Source organism: Seriola dumerili, unplaced genomic scaffold (genome assembly GCF_002260705.1).
Source record: "Seriola dumerili isolate Sdu_G_001 unplaced genomic scaffold, Sdu_1.0 BDQW01000290.1, whole genome shotgun sequence".
In the NCBI taxonomy this organism is placed as follows: Eukaryota; Metazoa; Chordata; class Actinopteri; order Carangiformes; family Carangidae; genus Seriola; species Seriola dumerili.
This window is the reverse complement of record NW_019174545.1, coordinates 232,186-254,157: the sequence shown is the minus strand read 5'-3', so window position 1 is coordinate 254,157 and position 21,972 is coordinate 232,186. Positions and strand designations below refer to the sequence as shown.

Below are 21,972 nucleotides of genomic sequence, written 5' to 3'. Positions count from 1 at the left end.
TGTAACTTTGAACAGCTCTGCAAGGAAATGAAGCCCTGCTGACTCAAATCTGGTGATATCATTCCTCTGACCATCACAACATCTTTCAAATTCATGTTTCTGGAACCAGCTCTGCACTTATGAATCTGTCCCTGCACAGTTTTATATTAATGACTCAGCATATTCACTTTTCATGTTAGATATAGCCTATAAATTCCCAATTTTAATATTCTCCTTTCAGGAGAGAAAATATGACATCCATTGCATGTTTGTTTGTGGTGGAAAAAGGCTCCTCCTCCTCTGTTGTTTTTCCTTCCTTTTTTGGATGAGTGTGTAATTAGCTGCATCAAGGATCTATGGATGGATGGTGCTGTGTGTTGCACAGTAAAGTCCTTTGAGGCATATTTGTGATTTTGGGCCGCATACAGTCTACAAATAAAAAAGGTTAGTGCAGTTAGTGCTTTACAAGTGATAGATTCGCTATAAGACAGAAGAAACATACTGTAAGTAATACAATGAGAAACCAATATGCATGAAAAAAAATCCTCTTTTTGATTGTTTTGTGTCTATTCGCGGTTGTTTTGCCTTTTCTTTTTGATTATTTCACTTCTTGTTGTGGCCAATTTGTGTTTTTTAATTGTGTTCTATGTCTGTCTATGAAACAAGAGATTTACAGTCATTTCATACAGAGGTCCAGGGACCAGCGAGGTCAGTGGGGGCCACTGGGTATCTCCATTTGTTAATCAATCCATTGGGGGCCTGGACCAATTAAATGTCTAATTCTCAGTGGTTTATATCTGGCAAAGTGACACTACAAAGGGTTATTTAAAAGATGCAGGTGCTTCCGTTGAACTGGAAGGTAAGACTGCTGCTCTCTAATTATGCCACGCACTTCGCCGTAGCAACCACTGGGCGGCAGTAGTGGTTAATCATAGATTTATATTACATAGAACAGCCGTGCTCCATAATATCTACACAGTTGAATGGTATTTTGGCTCACACCCTGATAAAGGCGAATCGTCTGGTAACCATGAATATCTGCGTCGTGTAAGAGTGTGTAACAGAGTGTATTATCCTTTCAGCTCGCAAATGGAAGTCGTGTTTGTGGGCGTAATTGCCAAGATATTTCCCTTCTACCTGCTTCAGTTCTATGAGCTTCAGAGTCGGACTCAACTGTAATCATCAGACCAAGCGCCGTTGGCAGGCAGTGGCTGCTCGTTTACGGAAGCGCTGTCGGTCGTTTTGTTTAATTTGAAGGGCACGACGGGGGGGAGGTACAGGACACAGGCGCGTGTGTGGAAGCTGCTGCAGCCTGTGTCTTTAAAGGCAGGAGGAGACATTTGTGTCTCTGAGAGATGTAGCCTGCCTGGCAAATCTGTCGCCAGCGTAGCTCTAAACCCCACCTGCTCCTCCTCTCTGTCATCTCCCCGCTGAGGAAGGAAGGAAAGAAGGAAGGAAGGAAGGAAAGGAGGAAGGGGGGAAGGCGCTGGGATGCCGATGGTTTCATCTGGGAGGCGACTGGGAAGGAAAGTTCAGCGTGTTTTCAGTTAACGTTTTACGCGATTCTTGTATCTTCCACCGAAGCTCCGGACTGACCGACCTCTACCTCTGCAGAAACGGTTCACTCAAGATCGATCAGCTGTTGAAATCCTCAGCACACACGAACCACAACAGGTAAAGGTGACAATTAATCAGCTACACGCATGCGTTATGTTCAAGATTGAAACCTATCAGAAGCATTTAATGTAGATCAGTTCTGTTCTATTAATCACCAGAGGAAGTGACAGCTTAAACACATCCAATTATGCAAGACAGGAAATATTGTTGTTTACTTTTGTTTCATCCTGACAGCAGCTGTAAAGACATCCCTGAAAGCTGATCCTCCTGTCGTTGGATGTGTCTACATGAGAATGGATATTGATGCAGTGGTCATAGCTATGTGTTAATTAAGAATAAACCTCTTTTTCAATTTTAGAAATCATGCTGGTGAATCATAATCTTATAGTTACATATTAGAAATGTGTACACACAGACTGATATTTTCCTCCCTCATCTTTGACACACACACACACACACACACACACACACACACACACACACACACACACACACACACAAGCATGTACACCCTGGCACCCATATGTCTGAGATAATATCTGATGGCAAAACACTGAATTAAAATGACCTTCATCCTCCTTTGCAGCCAGAAATATTGTCCTCGAAGCTGGAGTGTAATTAGGCCATATACTGTATCTGCTGCTTTCCTCTTTCAGCCCAGGCATCAGTCATTTCTGTCACAGTACGTATGTATGTGCATCTACCATGGACCAAATACTGGTGTCCGCTGCCCTGACAGTGTATAATGTAGAACTTGTATTCTAGTCTCTACAAACCATATCAGATATCAAAAAGCCTTGTCTTGGTTGTCAGGCACATTTGCATATTTGAATATTAAGAGCTGAACTCATGCTATAAATTTGTCATCTATTAACATAGTGAAACATAAACCATATATGCTTTACCCTTACAGTGCCAAACATTACAGTGCTCGATAGTATTCAAATTGCAGCTACATTTTCTACTTTCTCATGCAACAGTGTAATGTAATGTAATATATGCACTGAAAGAGGCTTTAACATTGGGTAGCATTTACATTGGATTCAAAAATGATGCATTTAACTTTTAGTCCAAACTCACTGATTATGACTCCCCTAACAGGTTTTGTTACTGCTGTTGCAGCTTGTGGCAAGTCTGTGAAATATGGCACGTATTTCTTAAGTCTCACTTCAGAACCAGTAACTGGGCAGGAAGGAACATGTGAGTGATTAACTGACTTGTCAGTCAGTGACTGTCAGGCTGATTTTCTGTCTTGTACACATGCGTCGGACCTATTTCACTGGCCAGTCCAAGCACAGAGAGTTTATTTTTATCATCCCTAATGAGTATTTGAATTTGATTCCATGGTCAGGTTTCTTTACAGACAGGTTATCTTGAACTGAATGAAAATGTTTATCCTAATTACATGACATTGTGCAATGTATGCATGCCAATTATTTGGCAGATGCTGCTCTTGCATCTGATGGTCACTGTTTTCCTCTGCAGAGAGCCATTTAAGCAGAATGAGTGAATGTTTCTATTTGGCTGATTTCTATCATTGTTAATTGACAGAATCTGAAATTGTAACTTACAACATAATTTTGCAGTACAGACATTATACTGTAGGTTGTCAGCACATGTCTTCAGTGTCAGAGCAAAATCATTTTAACATCCTGCAGCCTTGGCTTTGACCTGATCGGAAAGATGAGGCCCTCTGGACACAGGGGAGGGGTACTCAGAGGCACTAGGACCTGGAGGAGCCATTTACAGCTTTGGCAGCAGCTGCCGGTGTCATTTCTGTCCGGGTCATCATTAGTATCCCTGTCACAGGGGCATATGGCCCCAGAGGGCCCGAACACCAACACACTGCTTGGCTGAAATTTCAATATTAAACACTGAAGAGGTGAACAGAGTGCAACCATACAGAGCTTAGGATTTAAGATAAAGGATAATTCAGTGTGACCATATAAATGACTTCGTTGTTATCCCTCCTTCATGACCTCCATGTTATCCCCTAAAGATGTGAAATATGACTTCTGACCATTTGATTGCCAAGAACGCTGGCTACTGCCTGTTGTTTGGGTTACACTACATCCTTCCTGGCTCTCTCAGCTCTCACCCCCTCAGGAGGGAGCATGTAAACACCGTGACACATTTGTTATTATCAAATCATTCCACTCTCCTCTGTGAACGTGAGTGGAATAAGAAGTGGTAGTCTATCATGACTAGTCCCGGAGAGGCTAATATTTGATTCTTCCTTATATATAAATAAACATTTAAACATTTTTTTGTGTTAGAAAGATGAACTGCGCTGCATTTAGATTCTGGCCGGCAGAAAAAAAATGGAAAAATGTTTTCCTAAAAACAAACCGAGAAGCCTCTGCATGTGCTGCTTCCGCCCTAATTAGTGTCCATGTCACCGTCACAAAGTCCTACATACTGTACCTCCTCGTTCCCAGCTATTTTTGTGCAGTATCTCGTACATGGACTGAACATGCTCTCGTTCCCATCGTCACATATCATCAGTTTTTTTCCCCCTTGTTGTTCCCCCCCAGCACATTACTACTGATTATGATCTCTGTCCGACCGTTGTGACGGTGGCCGCTGAGACTGTGGCATGTTGACGTCATTGATAGTGACTGTGAGGTGGTTGGCTGAAGGAAACAATACAGAGCATGTCGCTGGAGGAGCACAAGTGTCACCTCAGAGCGCAGGGGGGAAAAGAGAGGAAGGGAGAAAAAAGATTTTAGGTCAGCTTGATGTGAAAGGAAAAAGGTAGGATGGGAAAAACTAAACTGGAGGGCTGAGCGATTCAATGTCTGTGCAGTGAAGGTGGGTAAGATGGAACAACAGAGTCTGGAGAAGATGTGGAGAGAGGGAGGATTAGAGAAATGGGACGATAAGAGAGAGAGCGAGAGAGAGAGAGAGAGAGTAGGGGGATTAAAGCTTGGAAAAATAGACGGTGCCAGAGGGAAGTGTGAGAGGATCAATTTAGAGACATTCTGCAAAGAGACACGGTGTTGTCACTGAATGGGCTGTCTCGCTCGCCTCTCCTTGCTTCCCTTGGCTCGTTTTGCACACACCCACTCCCACGTGTGCCCAATCGCCCTGACACCCCCACCCCCTTTCCACACACACACACACACACACACACACACACACACACACACACACACACACACACACACCATACATGGACCACAGGAATGCATTATCTCCAGCCAGGCACCAGGTTATTGGTGGACTGACAGACCACCATGTTTCTGGGCACATGTGGAGCACAGAGGCAGCTCTCCTCTCTGCATGAGAGTCATGGCCTCAGTCTCTCCAAGGTCATGTGAAAAAAAAAAGAGAGAGCTCTGTTGTTTCTCAGTCCCCAACCAGATAAGTCTGTCTCCCCACTGACTAAAAATATGTCCATGATGTACAGGGCAGAATTTCAGTCGTGTTGTAAATATGATGGGTTAATGTCTACCATGTTTTGGCTGTGCACAGGGTTAGGGGTCTTCTTACTGATGGACTGATGGGTCAGGCTGCCACGATTTTATGCCCAAATCAGCAATTTTAAGCACAAAACCATGTTTGCGTCTATGGGGTTTTTATATTTTGGGGATTTTACATCTGAGAAACTCTTGGTTGTTTTTATTCTGGTGTCGAGTGTGCCTAATATGTTTTTTCATTTTTTTTTTTCAGTTTGAATTTCTATAAGAGACACTTGTTTTGTCTTTAGACATGTTGAATTTCGCCATAATTACTCAGCTATTAATTTTATATTTATACATTTTTCATCGATTCATTGACGCAGTTGCCTCTGATGTAAAATGCTTGATGTATTTTCCATTTAAAGAAGAATAGTAATTCAGTAGCTTAATTGCTATTGTTTTATCAGTCAGCAATAGAGAAAAGCAAATTGGACATTTATTCACACAATAATTGAATGGATTGTTACTTGAATCAGTTGGCTTATGTTCCTCTTTTACCCCTGACTTCCTCCTCTGCTGCTCTCTGTCTGTCGGATCTCTCTGCAGCTTCCACTCTCTGTGTTGTTGTTTATTCTGCGCTATTGACTTTTGTTGTTCTGGACTGTGCAGCGGTTTGTCATGTCATAGTGTGGCAGGTGCTCTGAGCTGATATGAACTGACTGAGCATCTCCCTGGTTACTGGAGGACTAGCAGGCGGCTTAGGCAGAAGTAGAGGAGATGATAAACTGTGTCCAGGTCTTTGTTTTTTCTCCAAATCTCCCATCTCCTGTAAAATCTGTAGGAGGTTAAGACAGTAGAAGAATATTCCTGCTCTACAGCAGATGTTTTTATATAGTGTATTCTTTCAAATGTCTTCTGCCATCAGTACGTGCAGCTGCATTCATCTGTTTTCAAGGCCGTGAGAAGGCAGGTAATTGAACAGTCATGATGGTGGGAGCCTGAATGACTCAGTCAGCTTTCCTGCTCGGTCAATAGGGTCTCATGACAGTCCTACACTCATCAGCTGAATTGACTTGTTGGCTGCATGTTTTGCTGTCCAGTGATTCAGTGGTAGATATCCTCTCTTTTTCTTCTTAGATCCTTTCCTAATTTATTAATTTTTTAAATAATTAATTATTCTTAATTTTTTTTATTTTATTTATTTATCACATTACATCATTATTGTATGGCCACTGAAACTGCACTTTGGTCCTGCTCCTTATATGAATCCCTCCATATAACTCTGATGCTACACAAAAATGTTATCTTCAGGGTTAGTTGTATAAGAGGTTTTGGATGAGTATGAGTTAAATTCCGAAATGAAAAAACAAAATGTGCATCTCTCAAGTGGAAACATTCCAACAATTGTTTTCTTTGTCACAGAAATATTAAGAAATGGACCAAGATAATCAGAGCCAAAGTCAGACACGAGAAGACAACCCAAATGGAGCAGCAGAAGCTTTAACAACAACTCCAGCTCCAGCATCAAATTCAGCGGCTCCAGCCGCAGATCCCACTACCAGCCAGCCTCCAGGTCCTGTCCGGCCTCGACGGCCCCAGAGAAGCGCCAGGGTAGAGGGTTCTGTAGACATCTCCGAACCTAAAGCTGAGCCCAAAGCTGAACCCATTTCAGAGGCTAACCAGGATGAGAGCATTCCTGATGGCACCGCAGCAAGTCGTCCCAAACCCTCCGGCCCTGCAGCAGTCAAACCCTTCGGAGACCGCACCGGGCCCAGCGTTAAGGCTCGTCCTAAAGGTCCAGGACACCAGCCAGTTAGAGCTGCCTCAGTCCCCCACCCCCCTGCTAGTAGGCCTGTGCCTCCTCACCTGAACCCTCATGCACAGAGGGCCCTCTCTGTAGCAGGCACAGCTGACACTCAGGCCCAGACTGTGGAAGACTTCAGGCAAGTGTCCTGATCTGTGTGTGACATTCATGTCTCAGCATGTCTCCACAGGGCGTCTCATTCCCAGACATCTAAGAAAGATTAGCCTTAGCACACATAGACTTTATTTATATACATAGTAGCACTGCACGGCTGAATGATTATTATCTTATAATCTTTGCTGTAAATTGAGATCATAGTTATTTAACACAGTTTTATTTTAGTTTTTTTTTATTTATCTCTGAACACTTTATTTTGAGTCCCCCTATTTAGAATTCATACGCAGTATGCAGACATGTAATAAATGGTTCATAACAGACCATAATGTAGCAGACACAAGTGTTTATTAGTGGATTTGTTATAACTCTTCTTGTGGACACCCATCAGTGGGGGCTGCTGTGGAAACAGATAATAAATGACAATATAGTAAAACACATTTGGAATAATATGAAATATCATATGTCTCAGGAGACATTATAATTGTTCATAAACTCTGTACTTTAACAGAAATTTTAAAAGCCCTTACAGTTGTTTACAACTACATTATAGTGTGTTATGAACTACTTTTGTAGCTTAATATGTATTTTTTTGTATTTTTCTCCCTCTTTTCTATGGGTGTGTCTCTGACCAAATCCTGGTGAATCATTGTACATTTAACTGAAACTGGAGCTGTTTATGTTGCTGAATAAGTGAAGACTGAGACACTGATGAGTCGGTGACCTTCGACACAATTCTAGGCCAGAATATTGTAATGATGTCTCTCAGCAACATATAACCAGTTTAATGTTTATTTATCAAAATGACATGTAGATTTGTTTTTTACAGAACCCTTTTCAAAGTCAGGGCCCAAGCACAGAAAACACAGCCGCAGGAAATAAAATTGTCTGAGGGCTGATTTAGGTCATTTACTGAACAAGAAGACTTCCAAACCTAAATAAGGCTTCTCTAATTGTAGTAGCTGCAGCTGTATTTTACATGCTGTGATGCAGTGAGAAGGGTCTGTTGAAAGTTCAGACGAGTGATGTTTTAACGATAACACTGCCTCGTGATCAGTGAGCGTAGTGAGCTCGCTACTTTTTATAGAACATTTTTGGAAATTGCTCAAGTTCCCTGCAACAAGTCTGACGTGGCCAACATAGAAAATGGCTGACCCCGTGGGAAGATCACTCCCTGCTGCAACAGGGAGAGGTTTCAGACACGTGGGGCACTTGATGGTAGTGTCCCGTATACCATATCCTGTGCCATTGCCTTAGTTTGGGCAGTAAATGAGAAAAGAGCTGAGTGTTCAAGTGTTCACAAGTGTCATTTGTTAAATTTTCAGTAGTTTTTTCTGACACTGCAAATAACGCATTAAATGTAAGTTTCTTAAACGTGTGTGGCATATACAGTAGACAGGTTTAATTATTTGTCCTCTTCAGGATTGTGGGTGGCTGTACACACTTAGACACCCTTATGTTCACATTTATATGGATGATTTAGATTTTCTAATTGACCCTACTTAATTTACCAAACTAATGTCAGCAGTGGCTGCTTGAAACAACATTACTTGCATTACCTGCATTACTTTCAAGCACACAGCCAAGACGTCACATTTTGTGGTAAGAAAGTCATTGAAAGGTGTCTGTCATAGTTACCAGGAGAGTTATGATACATTGGGTTATTAATACAAGGGTTCTGCTGTCTGGAGGTTGTGACACTGAGGCGTTTAGGCGATAAGTGTTTATAAGAGATATTACGTAACACCTTTTTCCAACAGGGTGCACATCATCACTTGGAACGTGGGTTCGGCCACGCCACCTGATGACATCACCTCCTTGCTGGGGCTGAATGTGGGTGATGGAAACACAGACATGTACATTATCGGGTGAGTGTTCTGCGGTGCAGGAGTCATCCAGTTTATTCCACATAAAAGCCAAAGTGTCCGTTTGTGTTCGCTTGTCCCACATCAACGCTGCAGACAATGTCAATAATGAGCTGCCAGGCCCAGATTTGCATGTCTCCCTCTCGCCTTATGGCAACGGTTCTCTTCCATTTATTAATCCACCATTACATTACAAGCTTGCTCTCATCAGCCCCTCGTACATTTCTGTCTGCTGTTGACCCCTGTGCCTTGTTGTGTGTCATTTTTCTTCAAGGCTGCAGGAAGTAAACTCTATGATTAACAAAAGGCTGAAAGATGTCCTCTTCACAGACCAGTGGAGCGAGGTCTGCATGGAGAGACTCAGCCCCTTTGGTTATGTGCTGGTCAGTAATGGCTTTTATTATAAACACATATGCACACTCACAGTAAAATGCTAAACAACTTAGACTCATACGCATTACGTGAACACTGATGAGATCTCTGCTTCCTGCTGCTGCTTCAGCTCATTTTGTTCCCTGAGCAACGGATGCAGTGATAATTTATAACAGGCGTATAATGTCAGCGTATCTGCTACAGTATCTTCTGCCAAGTTCATAATGCAAAGTCAAGCTCACACTGTCTCTTGGACTCCCTCTGTGTGCCTTTATTCCTGCATACCTACCCCTTTTTCTCTATCTTTCTATTTCGTATTGCCTACACATGTCCGGTGTGGAGAGGTAGGATACTAAGAAATCCAATAGATTTCATGTAATGCACAAATTGAATGGGATGTAATCTATGTCCCACACTGTATATCAAATATGACATTAAAAGCATGCCATACAGAAATGTTTATTTTTCTAAAGAACTGTATGGTGTGTTGGTACTTCCCATTTTTTATGTTTGTAAGGGCACATACTGTAACTGGTTGGTGTTCGTCTGGCTGCGTCTGAAATGATGCTTGGCTCTGTTGGCATGGTGAGCCAGAGAGCGTGAATCAGCTGTCGAGCTGAGAGAGCTAGACAAATGTCTCCCAGGGTGCTGTTTTATTTTTGGATCATGTTGTTGTCAGTGTTGATGGGCCTCTGACAGTGAGACTGATGCTGTCCTCCAGCTATCTCATCGTTTGCCCCGTTAGTTGAAACCTGGCTATGCCGCCGCGCCAACAACAGCCAGGGCCGGAGGCATTATGTTTTCAGGTTGTCCGTGCGTCCATCCATTCGTCCGCCCTGTTCTTGTGAAAGCAATACCTCATTAACGCCTTGAGGGAATTTCTTCATATTTGGTACGAACATTCACTTAACCTCAAGGAAGAACTGATTCGTTTTTGGTGGTACTGCTACCTCACAAAACACATTTCTGACCTCTTGAATGTGATATCTCAAGACAGCCTTGAATGGGAATTTCTTCAGATTTGGCACAAATATTCACTTGGACTCAAAAAGAACTGACTGAAGGTTTTGGTGGGCAAAGGTCAAAGTTCAAGGTCATGGTGACATCTCGTTCTTCTGAATGCGATGCATCAGGAATGCTTGAGGGAACTTACATCTGGCACAAACATTCCCTTGGACTCAAGGTTGAGCTGATTAGAATTAAGTGGTCACAGGTCATATGTCAAGGTCACTACGAAACACGTTTTTAACTCACACATTCATACGTTAATTATGACACAATTTAACACAAATGTATAATAGGATAAAACTAGGAAGTGATGACATTTTCTATACAAACGGTCAATGGTAAACTTCACTGTGACATCATAATGTTCAGTAAAAACACTTTATTCAATGCTGTAACTAAGGAAGGAGAGACTGACCATATTACCCGCAACTTGGCTGCTTGGTGGAGGCATACAACCTCAAGGCGGTAATTCTAGTTAAAATCATCTTGTCAAATGTGACCTTTTTGTGTGCTTCATGTGCATAATGGTGTGAGCGGGTTGGTTGAATGTGTTAGTTGGAGTTGTCTCAAGCTATTAGGTAGAAGGAGAATATGTGGTGGTGTCAGTAGTCAAGAGATGGTGGACAGACACGTAGTAAAACGACACCCCATCTATTCTTTCCGCTGTGAGATACTCTGCTCACCCAGACTGATCGTCAGGTAATTTAACTGCTGCAAGCACAAGAAAGTTTTCTCAAACCAGCCCTTCACTGCAGAAAGACAAAGCCAACAAGACACTTTTTCTGGCTATTCGCTGAACAGTTGCTGATTGTGACCATTATTGGTGTTTGAGTAAGCTACAGTTTAGCTGCACAAATTAACAAAGGCAGTTTTTTTTCAGGGCCCTAATCTCTAATGGCAACATTGCACACACTACTAAATGCATTGTAGTACAACTTGACTGATTTATTTCACTATGACACAGCTAAACATGCATTTTAAATACCGCTGGGCTGTAAAATGTAGTAGTTTTATAACATGATTAATGTTTAGGTTAGGTCATTTAATATCAGGTGAAGGAATTACCAGAATTGCAGTATTTCATTTAAGACACACTTGTTAAGTGCATATGTCAATAAATCAATTAGGCTTCTTCAAAAATCCAGCAAATGACATCTAGGAAACATACTGAGTAATGAAATGTTGAAGTAGCAGTTCATGTTTCTGTGGTTGTCAGTATTAGAGACTGGAATTAATCAGCATTTATTTTGCGCTTATCTTCTTCCAAAATCCCATGCTGCCTTGCAAACATCACACTTGTTACCCACAGCTCATTTCCTCAGTCGTGTGAGCTACAAGGTCAAACATACACCGCTGCACACATGCACTATCTCTCGCTCTCTCTCTCTCTCACACACACAACACACACACACACACACACACACACACACACACACACACACACACACACACACACACACACACACACAAACACACTTGTCTTGAGCTTAAAAGTCTTTTCTCTTCTAGCCTAAAATATATCTTGGCAGCCTTCAGGAGCTCTTCCAATGTTCACTGAGGTTGATAAGAAATGCGTTTCAACCACAGTACGCACAGGCAAAGGTACATTCTCTCAGACTTCACACAAGTGCACGCACAGACACACACATTGTCTATGTCCGCACACGTACCACAGATAAAGTCAGTCCACTTTATGGTTCAGTGGAAACTATTACGCAACAACGTCGTTCACATACCCTGTTAGTATACAAGCGAGAGGGTCTTATGTCACGTGGAGATGTGTGCCTCCATTACTGACCTCAGGGCATTTCAGGCAGGGTGTGATCGTGCTTCTTCGGCCTGTAGTTGGGGGTTGGGATGTGTGGACAACTGGAGAAAGGGAGAGGGAGGAATGAATATAAATATCTGGTGAGGGGTTTGGCATAGCATGCAAATACCTTGTCTTTTTCCACTTAACAAAATGCACGTCATATTCCTGCCTCTCTTATGCAGCACAAAAATTTCCTTACAGTGTTTTCATACCAGTGGCACAAAATCGTCAAAATCTGCACATTATCATGTAGCATAACAAGAAGCGAGTGGCTGAGATGATGGTGGAGGGCTTGAAAGAAAGCAAAAAGGTCCGAGTGCACACGTCACGTTTCCTCCACAAAGTGGTTTGTTTCCGCTGTGAGGGCAGACCACAAGCTGTGGCCTCTTTAATGTGCAGAGCTTCATGTAAAGTAGCGGGAGAGTTGGGCCACAGGGCAAAATGAAAATGTTAGCGGTAGAAAGATGAAGAGTGCAAGCGGACGGGAAAAGAACAAGAAAGTGAAATGAACGCACAGCAAAGCCGGACCCAACTGAAAGAATTTGAACATTGAAATTTCAGTGCGAGAGCTGTTCTCTTTTCAGGATTATGTAAATCGCCTCCACATAACTCTCACTGTGTACCTATTCATGTTGTCCTATCTTGTTCTTCGATGTCTGACTGTCTTTGTCCTCACCTGTGTTGTCCCTCAGGTGACCTCTCAGCGGATGCAAGGATTGTTACTGTTGGTCTTTGCCAAGTACTTCCATCTGCCCTTCCTCCGCGGAGTCCAGACTGAGACTACCCGCACTGGCCTGGGGGGTTACTGGGTGAGACAGCCACTGACACCATTCTGTGATCAGCACTGTGTCAGGCTGTAATGAAGCCTAGTCACTCCTACAGAGACTTCCATAACAGAGATCCGAGAGACACAAATTTGCCACTACAGTTTCTTCACACTTGTGGTGCTTGGTTTGTAAACAGCGCTTCTCTACTTTATCCAGACCTGACGAGGATGTTATAGGTGTTTTATCTGCTGAGCATACTGTATGTTTGTAATCTAATGCAAATGGCCTAACGTATGAGTGACTGGAGCAACTGCATACCAACCAAATTATCAAGCCTTGCTATTCAAATGCCATCCGTCTAGTTTTATGAGAAAGAGATAGACATTAGTATCTCACAGCCAGCGGTTATTAATGCTTGGAAAGTCAAGCATAACAAAAATGAACCAGGGGCAAACTGCAGACTGGAGGAACTCTCATAATCAGTCATTTCTCATGTGTTCTAACTGTTATGAAAATTGGACAAAAGAAACAAGCATAGGAGTATTCATAGGATCAAAATTTTGTTTACAGGCACCACTTCTCTTTGAAACAGGTCAAAAAGTAGCAAGTATCTCCTACAGGTAGTTCCCTGTAGAAAATCAGATACTCAGACACACACACACACACACACACACACACACACACACACACACACACACACAAACACACAGACACAAACACACACACACACACACACACACACACACGCTTGTTCTACATAATTTGCAATGAAGCATCTTTTGTGTTTTAGTGGGTCAGAGCAGTTGGGAGAAGAGTGGGAGGAAATCCAGACTCATCCTGTCCCCCCACTGTGCACTTCACTGTTAGCATTAAATATTGACGATGGTCCTTAATGAGTAAACTTCCTGTCTCTCTGCAGCAGAGACACTGGCACCGCTCAATACGGGGAAAACTGACACACTGTCTTTAAGCACTTGTCCATCACTGACTATATTTTATTCATTCATTCAATTTTGCTTTTGGGGAAATTGTTGAAGAGACTCACACAAATGCCTTTTCCCCTTTTCTCAGCAGTGTGTGCCTTCCTCTCTTTCAAAATATTACAGGGGAATAAAGGTGGAGTGAGTGCCCGCATGTCAGTGTTCGGTCACACCATCTGCTTCCTCAACTGCCACCTGCCGGCTCACATGGAAAACTCAGAGCAGCGCATGGAGGACTTTGAGAGCATCCTGCAGCAGCAGCAGTTTGAGGGCCAGGCTGCCACCGGGGTTCTTGACCATGAGTAAGTCAGCACACACACACACACACACACACACACACACCACACACACAGTTACAATTATATCTCTACTGTATCTGTAGTATAAGCAGTAAAAAAAAATCTGATGGAACCTTTCCGGTCTGATATAACTGTGACAAACAATCCCAGATTTCTTTTCTCCATATTCATGGTATCGCCCTGAATAAGTACTGATGTACTTGCACTTGTTTGAATTGATGAATTCATGAAATTTCTCCTTTTTGGACAGTGTGGTGTTCTGGTTTGGGGATCTCAATTTCCGCATTGATGACCTGGATATGCAAGTGGTGAAATCAGCCATTGATAACAACAAGTTTCCCATGCTGTGGGAAAAAGATCAGGTAAAAAATAAAGTTTGTCCAATATATTTATTTATATATATATATATATATGAAAAAAAGACTGTGAAAATGAATTGAACTCCTCTGCATGTCTTCATGCAAAGCATTAGAAACAACTCGTCCTTTACCTCATCTGTATTCACAGCAGCCAACTGGGTTGATTTTTGATTGAGTTTTATTTCTTTTGAGGAGCAATAGTGGGTGTATACACTGTCATCTGACACTGTCAATGTCATCCAGACTTGTTTTTCAAAAGGCTGTTCACTCTAAAATCTTAACTTTAGGTCAGAATGCTCGTGACTTGTCATTTCACTTGCTTAAAAAGTCATGATAAAATGTGTTCTCTCACCTGGTGGACCATGCACTGTGTGGGTGCGTGCACTAGGGGGCAAAAGAGAAACCTTTTTGCAAGAGCTGTATGTAATTTCCAAACAGAAATCTTCAGTGAGTGATGTCTGTTATTTGTCACTGTTGCAGCTGAACATGGCCAAAGACAGTGAGACAGTGTTAGAGGGATTCCAAGAGGGACCACTGAAATTCTCTCCTACCTACAAGTTTGATGTTGGAACAAATACATACGACACAAGGTTGGTCTTGCTGAGGGTGCTGTTATGAATTCTATCTCAGTGCCTAGCTCAGAGTAAACTTTACTCTCCTCTCTGAAAGGTCTGCACTTGCCTGGGGACGCATGAAAGTGCCTCTCCTTTTAAATGAAATAGTATTTAGGGAATTTCTTTCTCTTCCTCCATCTCTATCTCTCTGTCTACATCCCAGTGGAAAGAAGCGTAAACCAGCTTGGACTGATCGGATTCTGTGGCGCCTGAGAGCCACCGCACCTGCCGGCGCCGTACTCGGTGCAGGGAAGCGTGGCTCCATTTCAGGGTTGACCAGCGGGACCAAAGTGACTCAGCACTGCTACCGAAGTCACATGGAATACACCGTCAGCGACCACAAACCGGTCTCCTCCATCTTTACACTGCAGGTGAGACTCAACAGGGTACAATGTAAAGATAATGTGATAATATATTTCTTTGTTTCTGTACTCCAACGTGAACAGCTGTACAAGAACTTTCCCTATATAAACTTAGTAAAATTATGATTTAGTTTAGGAAACATCTAAAGTATACATTCACAAAACAAAGAATATGACCATGCAATCACATGCAGTACTCCAGTACAGCTTTTGATAATCAATGCTGTGGACACATTTTGGTTTGGTATTCAAAAAGTACTGAAGTTCGATACCAAGCTCCTCATTATTTTTGGAAAACTTACAGTATTTTTTCACTGCGTAAATGTTTATGGTAAATGGTCTTTGTAGTTCCCGTACAAGGTGGATATCCCCCTGGTCACACTCATAGTGGAGGATGAGTGGAACAGCATTGCTGATGCCATAGCAAAATTCAAAATGGCGCCCAACTACGCACGCAGCTCCTGGGACTGGATCGGACTGTACAAGGTAACCTCTACCGTCGGTAATCCATGATGTGTATAAAAAGTAATTCTGTGCATTACAATTTTCAATCAAGTAGTTAGAGGTTGTGATTTTGCTGCTGCCTCCATAGGTGGGTTTCAAACACCACAAGGACTATGTGGGATATGTGTGGGCCAAACAAGAGGAAGCAGATTTTCATCGACAGGAACATCAGGTAATCTGGATGTGTGCTGAATTCTCTTCAGAGATCATTTTCTTTCACATTTAATAAATGTCTCACTAACTGTTTTCCAGGTAACATTTACTGAGGAGGAATTGCCCAAAGGCTCAGGGGATTTTATCTTGGGTTACTATAGCAACAACATGAGCACCCTTGTGGGTGTAACAGAGCCATTTCAGGTAATCATAACTCTGGCACTGCTTTCTTGAGGTTAAAACAATCAAATGCATTGTGTCTCAGAGGGGGACAGTACATCTGTTGTATGCTATTACTTCTGATGTTCCCATCTGCATCCTTACACTTTTTTCATTCCCGCCACTGACATTTTGCCGCTCTTTCTCTATATTCTATCCCCTCCTTCCCACTCTTATCCTCTTTATTGTCTATCCTCAGATCCAGCTTCCCACTTCAGGCCTTGATATCAGTTCTTCAGACAGCTCTGAATTTAGCTCAGAAGATGACAGCACTGTTGTCCTCATGAAGACGAGGTCCCGCAGTCCCAGTCCACGTAAGGGCAAGCACCGCAAGCATCGCAGCGGCAGCCACACCCACACCCGCACCCGCACCCACAGCCCTAGTCGCAGCCGCTCTGGCAGTCCTGCACAGGCCAAAGTGAAACAGCTCAACGTCACTGATGATTCTCCATCCAGCACCTCCACAGCAGCTGGGAGCGAGTCCACAGGACGCCCAGCAGAGGGCAGCAGCAACCTGGCGTCTGCTCCTGGGGTGAAAGACAAAAACACAGAGCATTCAGGAGTGTGATGCACCACCAAGTCCTGCTGTTGTCACAGGTCACATAGCCAACTGTTGTGTCTTTTATTTGATACATCCACTACACTGTATGTTTTCTGAAATTAAAATGTACAGTTTCTGATGCCATCCTTTTCAGGAACAGCCATCTGGCTTGTCCAGGAGGCTCACTTTGCCTTGAGTTGTTTTATTAAGCTGTGCACATTGTATATTTTTTATTTGTAAACCTTTCACTCTGTCCTGTGTTTCTTCTATCTTTGTCCGTTCTCAGGTGTGGACAGTACAGGGAGCTGTCACCTTGCATTAGGAAATACTCAAGGATTTATGGTCATGTAGAGTCAAAGAGTGGTTATGTAATACTTTTTAGAAACCATCTTCCCGATATTCCAACATTGGTTTGAAATTCTGCACTTAGCCAGCAGTTATGTCAGCCGACTGCATGCAAATGAAGGAACACGCTTTTGAGACATGGCGTATGACATTCTTGACACAGACATTGCTCACAAATCATTCAGTTTCCTTTAGTTGTGGAACATGTGTCTTTTATGAATCAAATCCGCTCAGACAGAAAAGGACAATAAAGACATAATGAAATTTATTTTTGTTCCAAAACATCCTATGAAAGCATCACCAGCTCTGTCAACAATCACTCACATTATTAGTTTCTGTAAATCTTCAAACAGACATAACCGTGCAGTTTGAATCTGTGGTATGGCTCTGCTCTTGTGTACGTTCCCTGCTTTGGAAATTCAACATGATATAACTTGCAGGAAACATTGGAGGGAATGAAGTCCCTCCAGGGTGTATAACAACAGAGCAGAGCCAACATAGGTGGAGACTGGGGTTCAGGCAGCAGCACAGCACATGTCAGTGTAGAGAGCAAATGTGAGCGTAAAGGCCTTTAAATAGACCGCCAAATCAGTGCAGTGGGATGTGATGGGCATGGGAGGTTCACTGTCAGCTGACACAGCATAGCTGTCTCGCCAGAACCATTTGATTTATTGTCGGCCATTAACTCCGCCGCATCAGCTACAGTGGTAACTAGAGCAATATGTGAACCAACGTGTGTAGCTTTTACACACAGACCTTTATGAATTATTGGGCCTTATGTAACACTTACTGTTCAAATCAGCGAAGAGGCTAACTTACTTTTTAAACTAATTAACCCAGAACACAGAAACCACACACTTGTTTCGATCCCACTTTTAATTTGCATTCAAATTTCAACTTTTTTTTTGTGCATGTTTTCAACATAGAAGCAAGACTTGTTTTTCAATATGGATATCTCCAACAAAATGTGGGCATGAACTCTGCTATGTAGAGCTACTACAGGCCTTTGTATTATACTGTAAGTAGTATAATACAAAGCTGACATGTTCCACTATTGTACATGAAATGGTCCTTTACTTTACTTTTTGTATGATTTTGACTTTTCAGTTCACTGTTTGTGTTTTTGTTCTCTCTTGCTCAGATCCTCCTGCACAGATCCTGGTGATTAGCTGACAGTGACAATGGTCACAATAGTTGCGTTGCATTGTTAACCGTGTGACCTCTGATGCACCATCTTAGACACTTAGACATACTTTTGGGCTGTTAGCATAGAACAGTGTATACTGTTGTGGCTGTAACCTCAGTGTGTATGTCTGTTATCAGTTTTGTGTGTATGTGCTTTTATGGAAGTGTGTGTTTTGGATTCTGGAAGTGTGTGCGCGTGTGTGTAGCAAGCTGTGGCAGTGAATGGGGTTCGACTGTGTTTGCATGGTTTGCTGCTGGACATACTGTACATTCCGGTACTGTGATTTTTGTGCTGTAAAGTGCTGTTTTTGACTCCTCTTTGTCATAATTGTGGCCGTGAAAATTGTTAGACAAATATGGTAAGATGGACAGAATAAAAATTTAACTGCAGTATAAATGTTAGGTGAAGAAAATGCAGGATAGTTATGCTTGCATAAATCTGAAATTGTCTGAATCATTTCATGGTGCATTCATGTATTTTCTTAATTTTTAAATGAAAAATCTACTGGACCTTTGTTTAGAATAACATGTTTAAAAAAAATTAAGATTGTATGAACCTTGTCCTGCTTTAGGTAATTTAGATAAGTATGATCAGTGCTGCAGTCCTGACCAGTGATTATCTATTGTGAAATGTTTATGAAAAAAAGCTCTGTCTACAGAATGTTATTGTTTTGTAATTATGTGGCTAAAATAGAGGAATATGTATGTAAAGGATAAATATGAAGTATGGTAGAAAATATAAAATAGGAGACAATCTATGCCATAAAGATTATTTTACTTAAATTATGTATTTATTTTCTTATTTAAATGTTAAATGAGCCTGAATTCTGCTGGCCAGTGAGGGAGCATTATTTCAATGGAAATGTCAAAATGATATTACAAAATATTGATAATTATTTTCTTTTTGTATTTGGAACTATGAAGAGAGAATCTGATTTCTCCACTTTCCAGTTTAGTAAATTCAGATCAAATATTGCTCTTACTGTCTGAAGTGTAGATTGTTTAGTCTACAGGTGTTTGTATAACTGTGAATGAAATTGACATAAACTACGGCAAGCGAGATACGATATTAATTGTTGGCATATGAGGATGGTTTATCTCTGTGAAATCATCTGATTGGTGAGGTGAGAAGGTTTTTTTTTTTTAAAGGTTGCTTGCTTTGTTCCCCAATCCTCAAACTAGTGCAACACAGAGAAATATACTCCCCTTCAAATTGTGGTCTGTCTTTCTTGAGTCTCCTCATACACAGTATTGTCATTGTTTAAAAAATGTTTAATTGCACTATAATCTATTTTTTCTTGTGGTACTGGTCGGCTTAATAGTGTTCAGTTAAGTGAAAAACATGATCTATAAAGCGTTACTGTGTGTGATAGAGAGAATAAAAGATAGATAAAGGAACATAAACAGTGACTGAGCATATAATGTGTGTTTGCAAATCAAATAAAGGTGATGGCCTTAGATGGAAACGTATTTCCTTGAGACAGTGCCGTCAGAGCTGTTTAACCTTTGCACAAAGAAATGCAGGTAATATTTTCCTCAGCCAGTCACTATAAAGGTAATTGGTGCAACAACAGTACTTATCTTAAACTGTATTCTTTTTAATGATTACCAGAAAAAGAAGTGCCCTCCAGTCTGTCATTTATCTTGGGATAAACAGTCAGCTTACTGTGGTTTTCTATTGTTTACAGTGAAAGTCGATTGCTATTTTTAGACTTTCTGAATGAATGTGGGTGACAAACACAACAACACATCCTGTAGAAGGCAATAGCAGGTGCATCTTGCATCATGCTTTTGCCCTCTGAAAAGAAAGTGTCCACCACGCAAATTCATGCTGACTGTACCATTCTGATGCAACACTGGTCAGGGATTGAGTTGCTTGGTTTGCTGACACTAAACATCATAAGCCCAAGTAATAATAAAAACTGGCAAATTAATTGACTAAAATGATGCATGATGACGTTACAAATAATGCTGCAGTGTGAAGAGCCCTGTTTATTTTTAGCTTCTTTCCATCAAAATTGCAAAAATGAAGGCTCACATTTTGCTCCACCACAAACAGTATGTGTGCATGCTGAAGGCAACCTTTGATTTTTGACCTTTAATGTATGGCCACCTGTGAGCTGAGCCACTTTGTGTGTATGTGTGTGTGTGTGTGTGGATGATATTAAGTTTGATAATAGAAATTACCCAACAGCCATTGTTAGTTATCTAACTTTCACAGTGATTGACTATTGGCTTCAGTTAGAGCACGGTGAACATGTTATATCTTCCCCATAGGTTGGACTGAATATCAGCTCACTGCTTCATGATGTAACTCTGGGCTTAGATTGAAACACTACTGTGTCTGTGTGCTCAACACCTTCATTAATACTGTGTCACCATGACAAGCCATGTTTAGAGAAATGTTGATGATAGAATGATTAATAGACACTGGACATCAGATATTAACAATGACAAGGAGAAAAAACATTTATGAGCTGCCTTGGTGGAGTTACAAACTTTTTAAGCACAGAGTTTGAACAGCTACATCAGTCTAGCAGCCAAAAAAGAGTGAAGAGTTCCCAAACTGAAACTAGAAATTCTGTCAGAAATAAACTTCTTACTTTCAGACATTTTGTCTCCTAAGATAAATAAAATGGACCTGATTTGGAGCTTAAACCAGCCCTTCCAGAGACATTAATCAAACCCATCTGCAGCCTACAAAGGTACAACATGTTCACAATCAAAGCCTCTGATTATATTACACAGAAGGGCCTGAAGCAAAAGAGGAAGATCGGAGCTTTTTGAGTAAAGTATAATCAAGTTACATTGAGATATAATATCCCCAGTCTCTGCCCTTCTCCATTGTCCAGATTTCATGTTGTTCCAAATGTATTACCAGGTTTATCTGGTTGTTTCACCAGGGAAGCATATGTTCTGATGTTCTAATGATAGCTAAAATGAATACAACTTATCAGATTAATCATACTGGTGTTGGTTTATACCAGGCTCTAATAATGGTTTCATGGAAACATTTATTTGTTGTCTGATGCACATAGGCCCATGATTACAAAAAAAAAAAAAAAAATCACACGCTAAGATATTAGCGTGATATATAAATGACAACCTCCGGAGTGTAAATTTACAAAAGAGACAAAGTCTTTATTCACTGTCCAATAAAACGTTACTTTTAAACTGCTCTACTTTCAGCTGCAAGGGTGACAGTGAATGATTAAATTTGTGTTTGGGCAATGGTTGAGGTAGAGCATGCAGCAATGGAGCTGTCAAGACAGAGAATGAAGAAATACAGGATGTGTGTGAGTGTATGGTGCCTAGGTAGATTATGATCCAAAATCAGCTAGTTTAGAGTCAGCTATAACAACCTTATGATTGAGACTGGTACTTGGGCAGCAGATGTGAAATCACTACACAGTGCAAACATCAACTTCATTCATTTATTATATTGCCATTCATCACACGTTGTCTAACACTGACACACTCCCTCCCTGCAGATTGACCAACCACGCTGTCAAGTCGCTGCAACATTTTGACATCACATGGCCTCTGCCTGAGTACCATACTGCAACAATCCTCCTGGTTACAGTATGCTACAACCCCCTCGATAGGCTGGATGGTACGGTCCACCTCTTCGTGACGTCAGAGCGTCTGACTTCATAGAATAAATAGTGGAGCTC

At 41.6% G+C, this 21,972-nt stretch overlaps 1 protein-coding gene across 1 annotated transcript; it reads left to right on the top strand.

Annotated features, from left to right (window-relative positions):
* Positions 1-1,186: 1,186 nt before the first annotated feature.
* On the top strand, positions 1,187-19,675 carry LOC111230870 (phosphatidylinositol 4,5-bisphosphate 5-phosphatase A-like). Its single transcript, XM_022757746.1, has 13 exons — positions 1,187-1,653; positions 6,420-6,940; positions 8,676-8,783; positions 9,055-9,163; positions 12,663-12,779; positions 13,844-14,019; positions 14,267-14,378; positions 14,856-14,965; positions 15,153-15,360; positions 15,700-15,837; positions 15,944-16,027; positions 16,108-16,212; positions 16,427-19,675. Exons 2-13 carry the CDS (start codon positions 6,432-6,434, stop codon positions 16,793-16,795), a joined length of 2,145 nt encoding a protein of 714 aa, XP_022613467.1. The 5' UTR covers positions 1,187-1,653; positions 6,420-6,431; the 3' UTR covers positions 16,796-19,675.
* Positions 19,676-21,972: the final 2,297 nt, after the last annotated feature.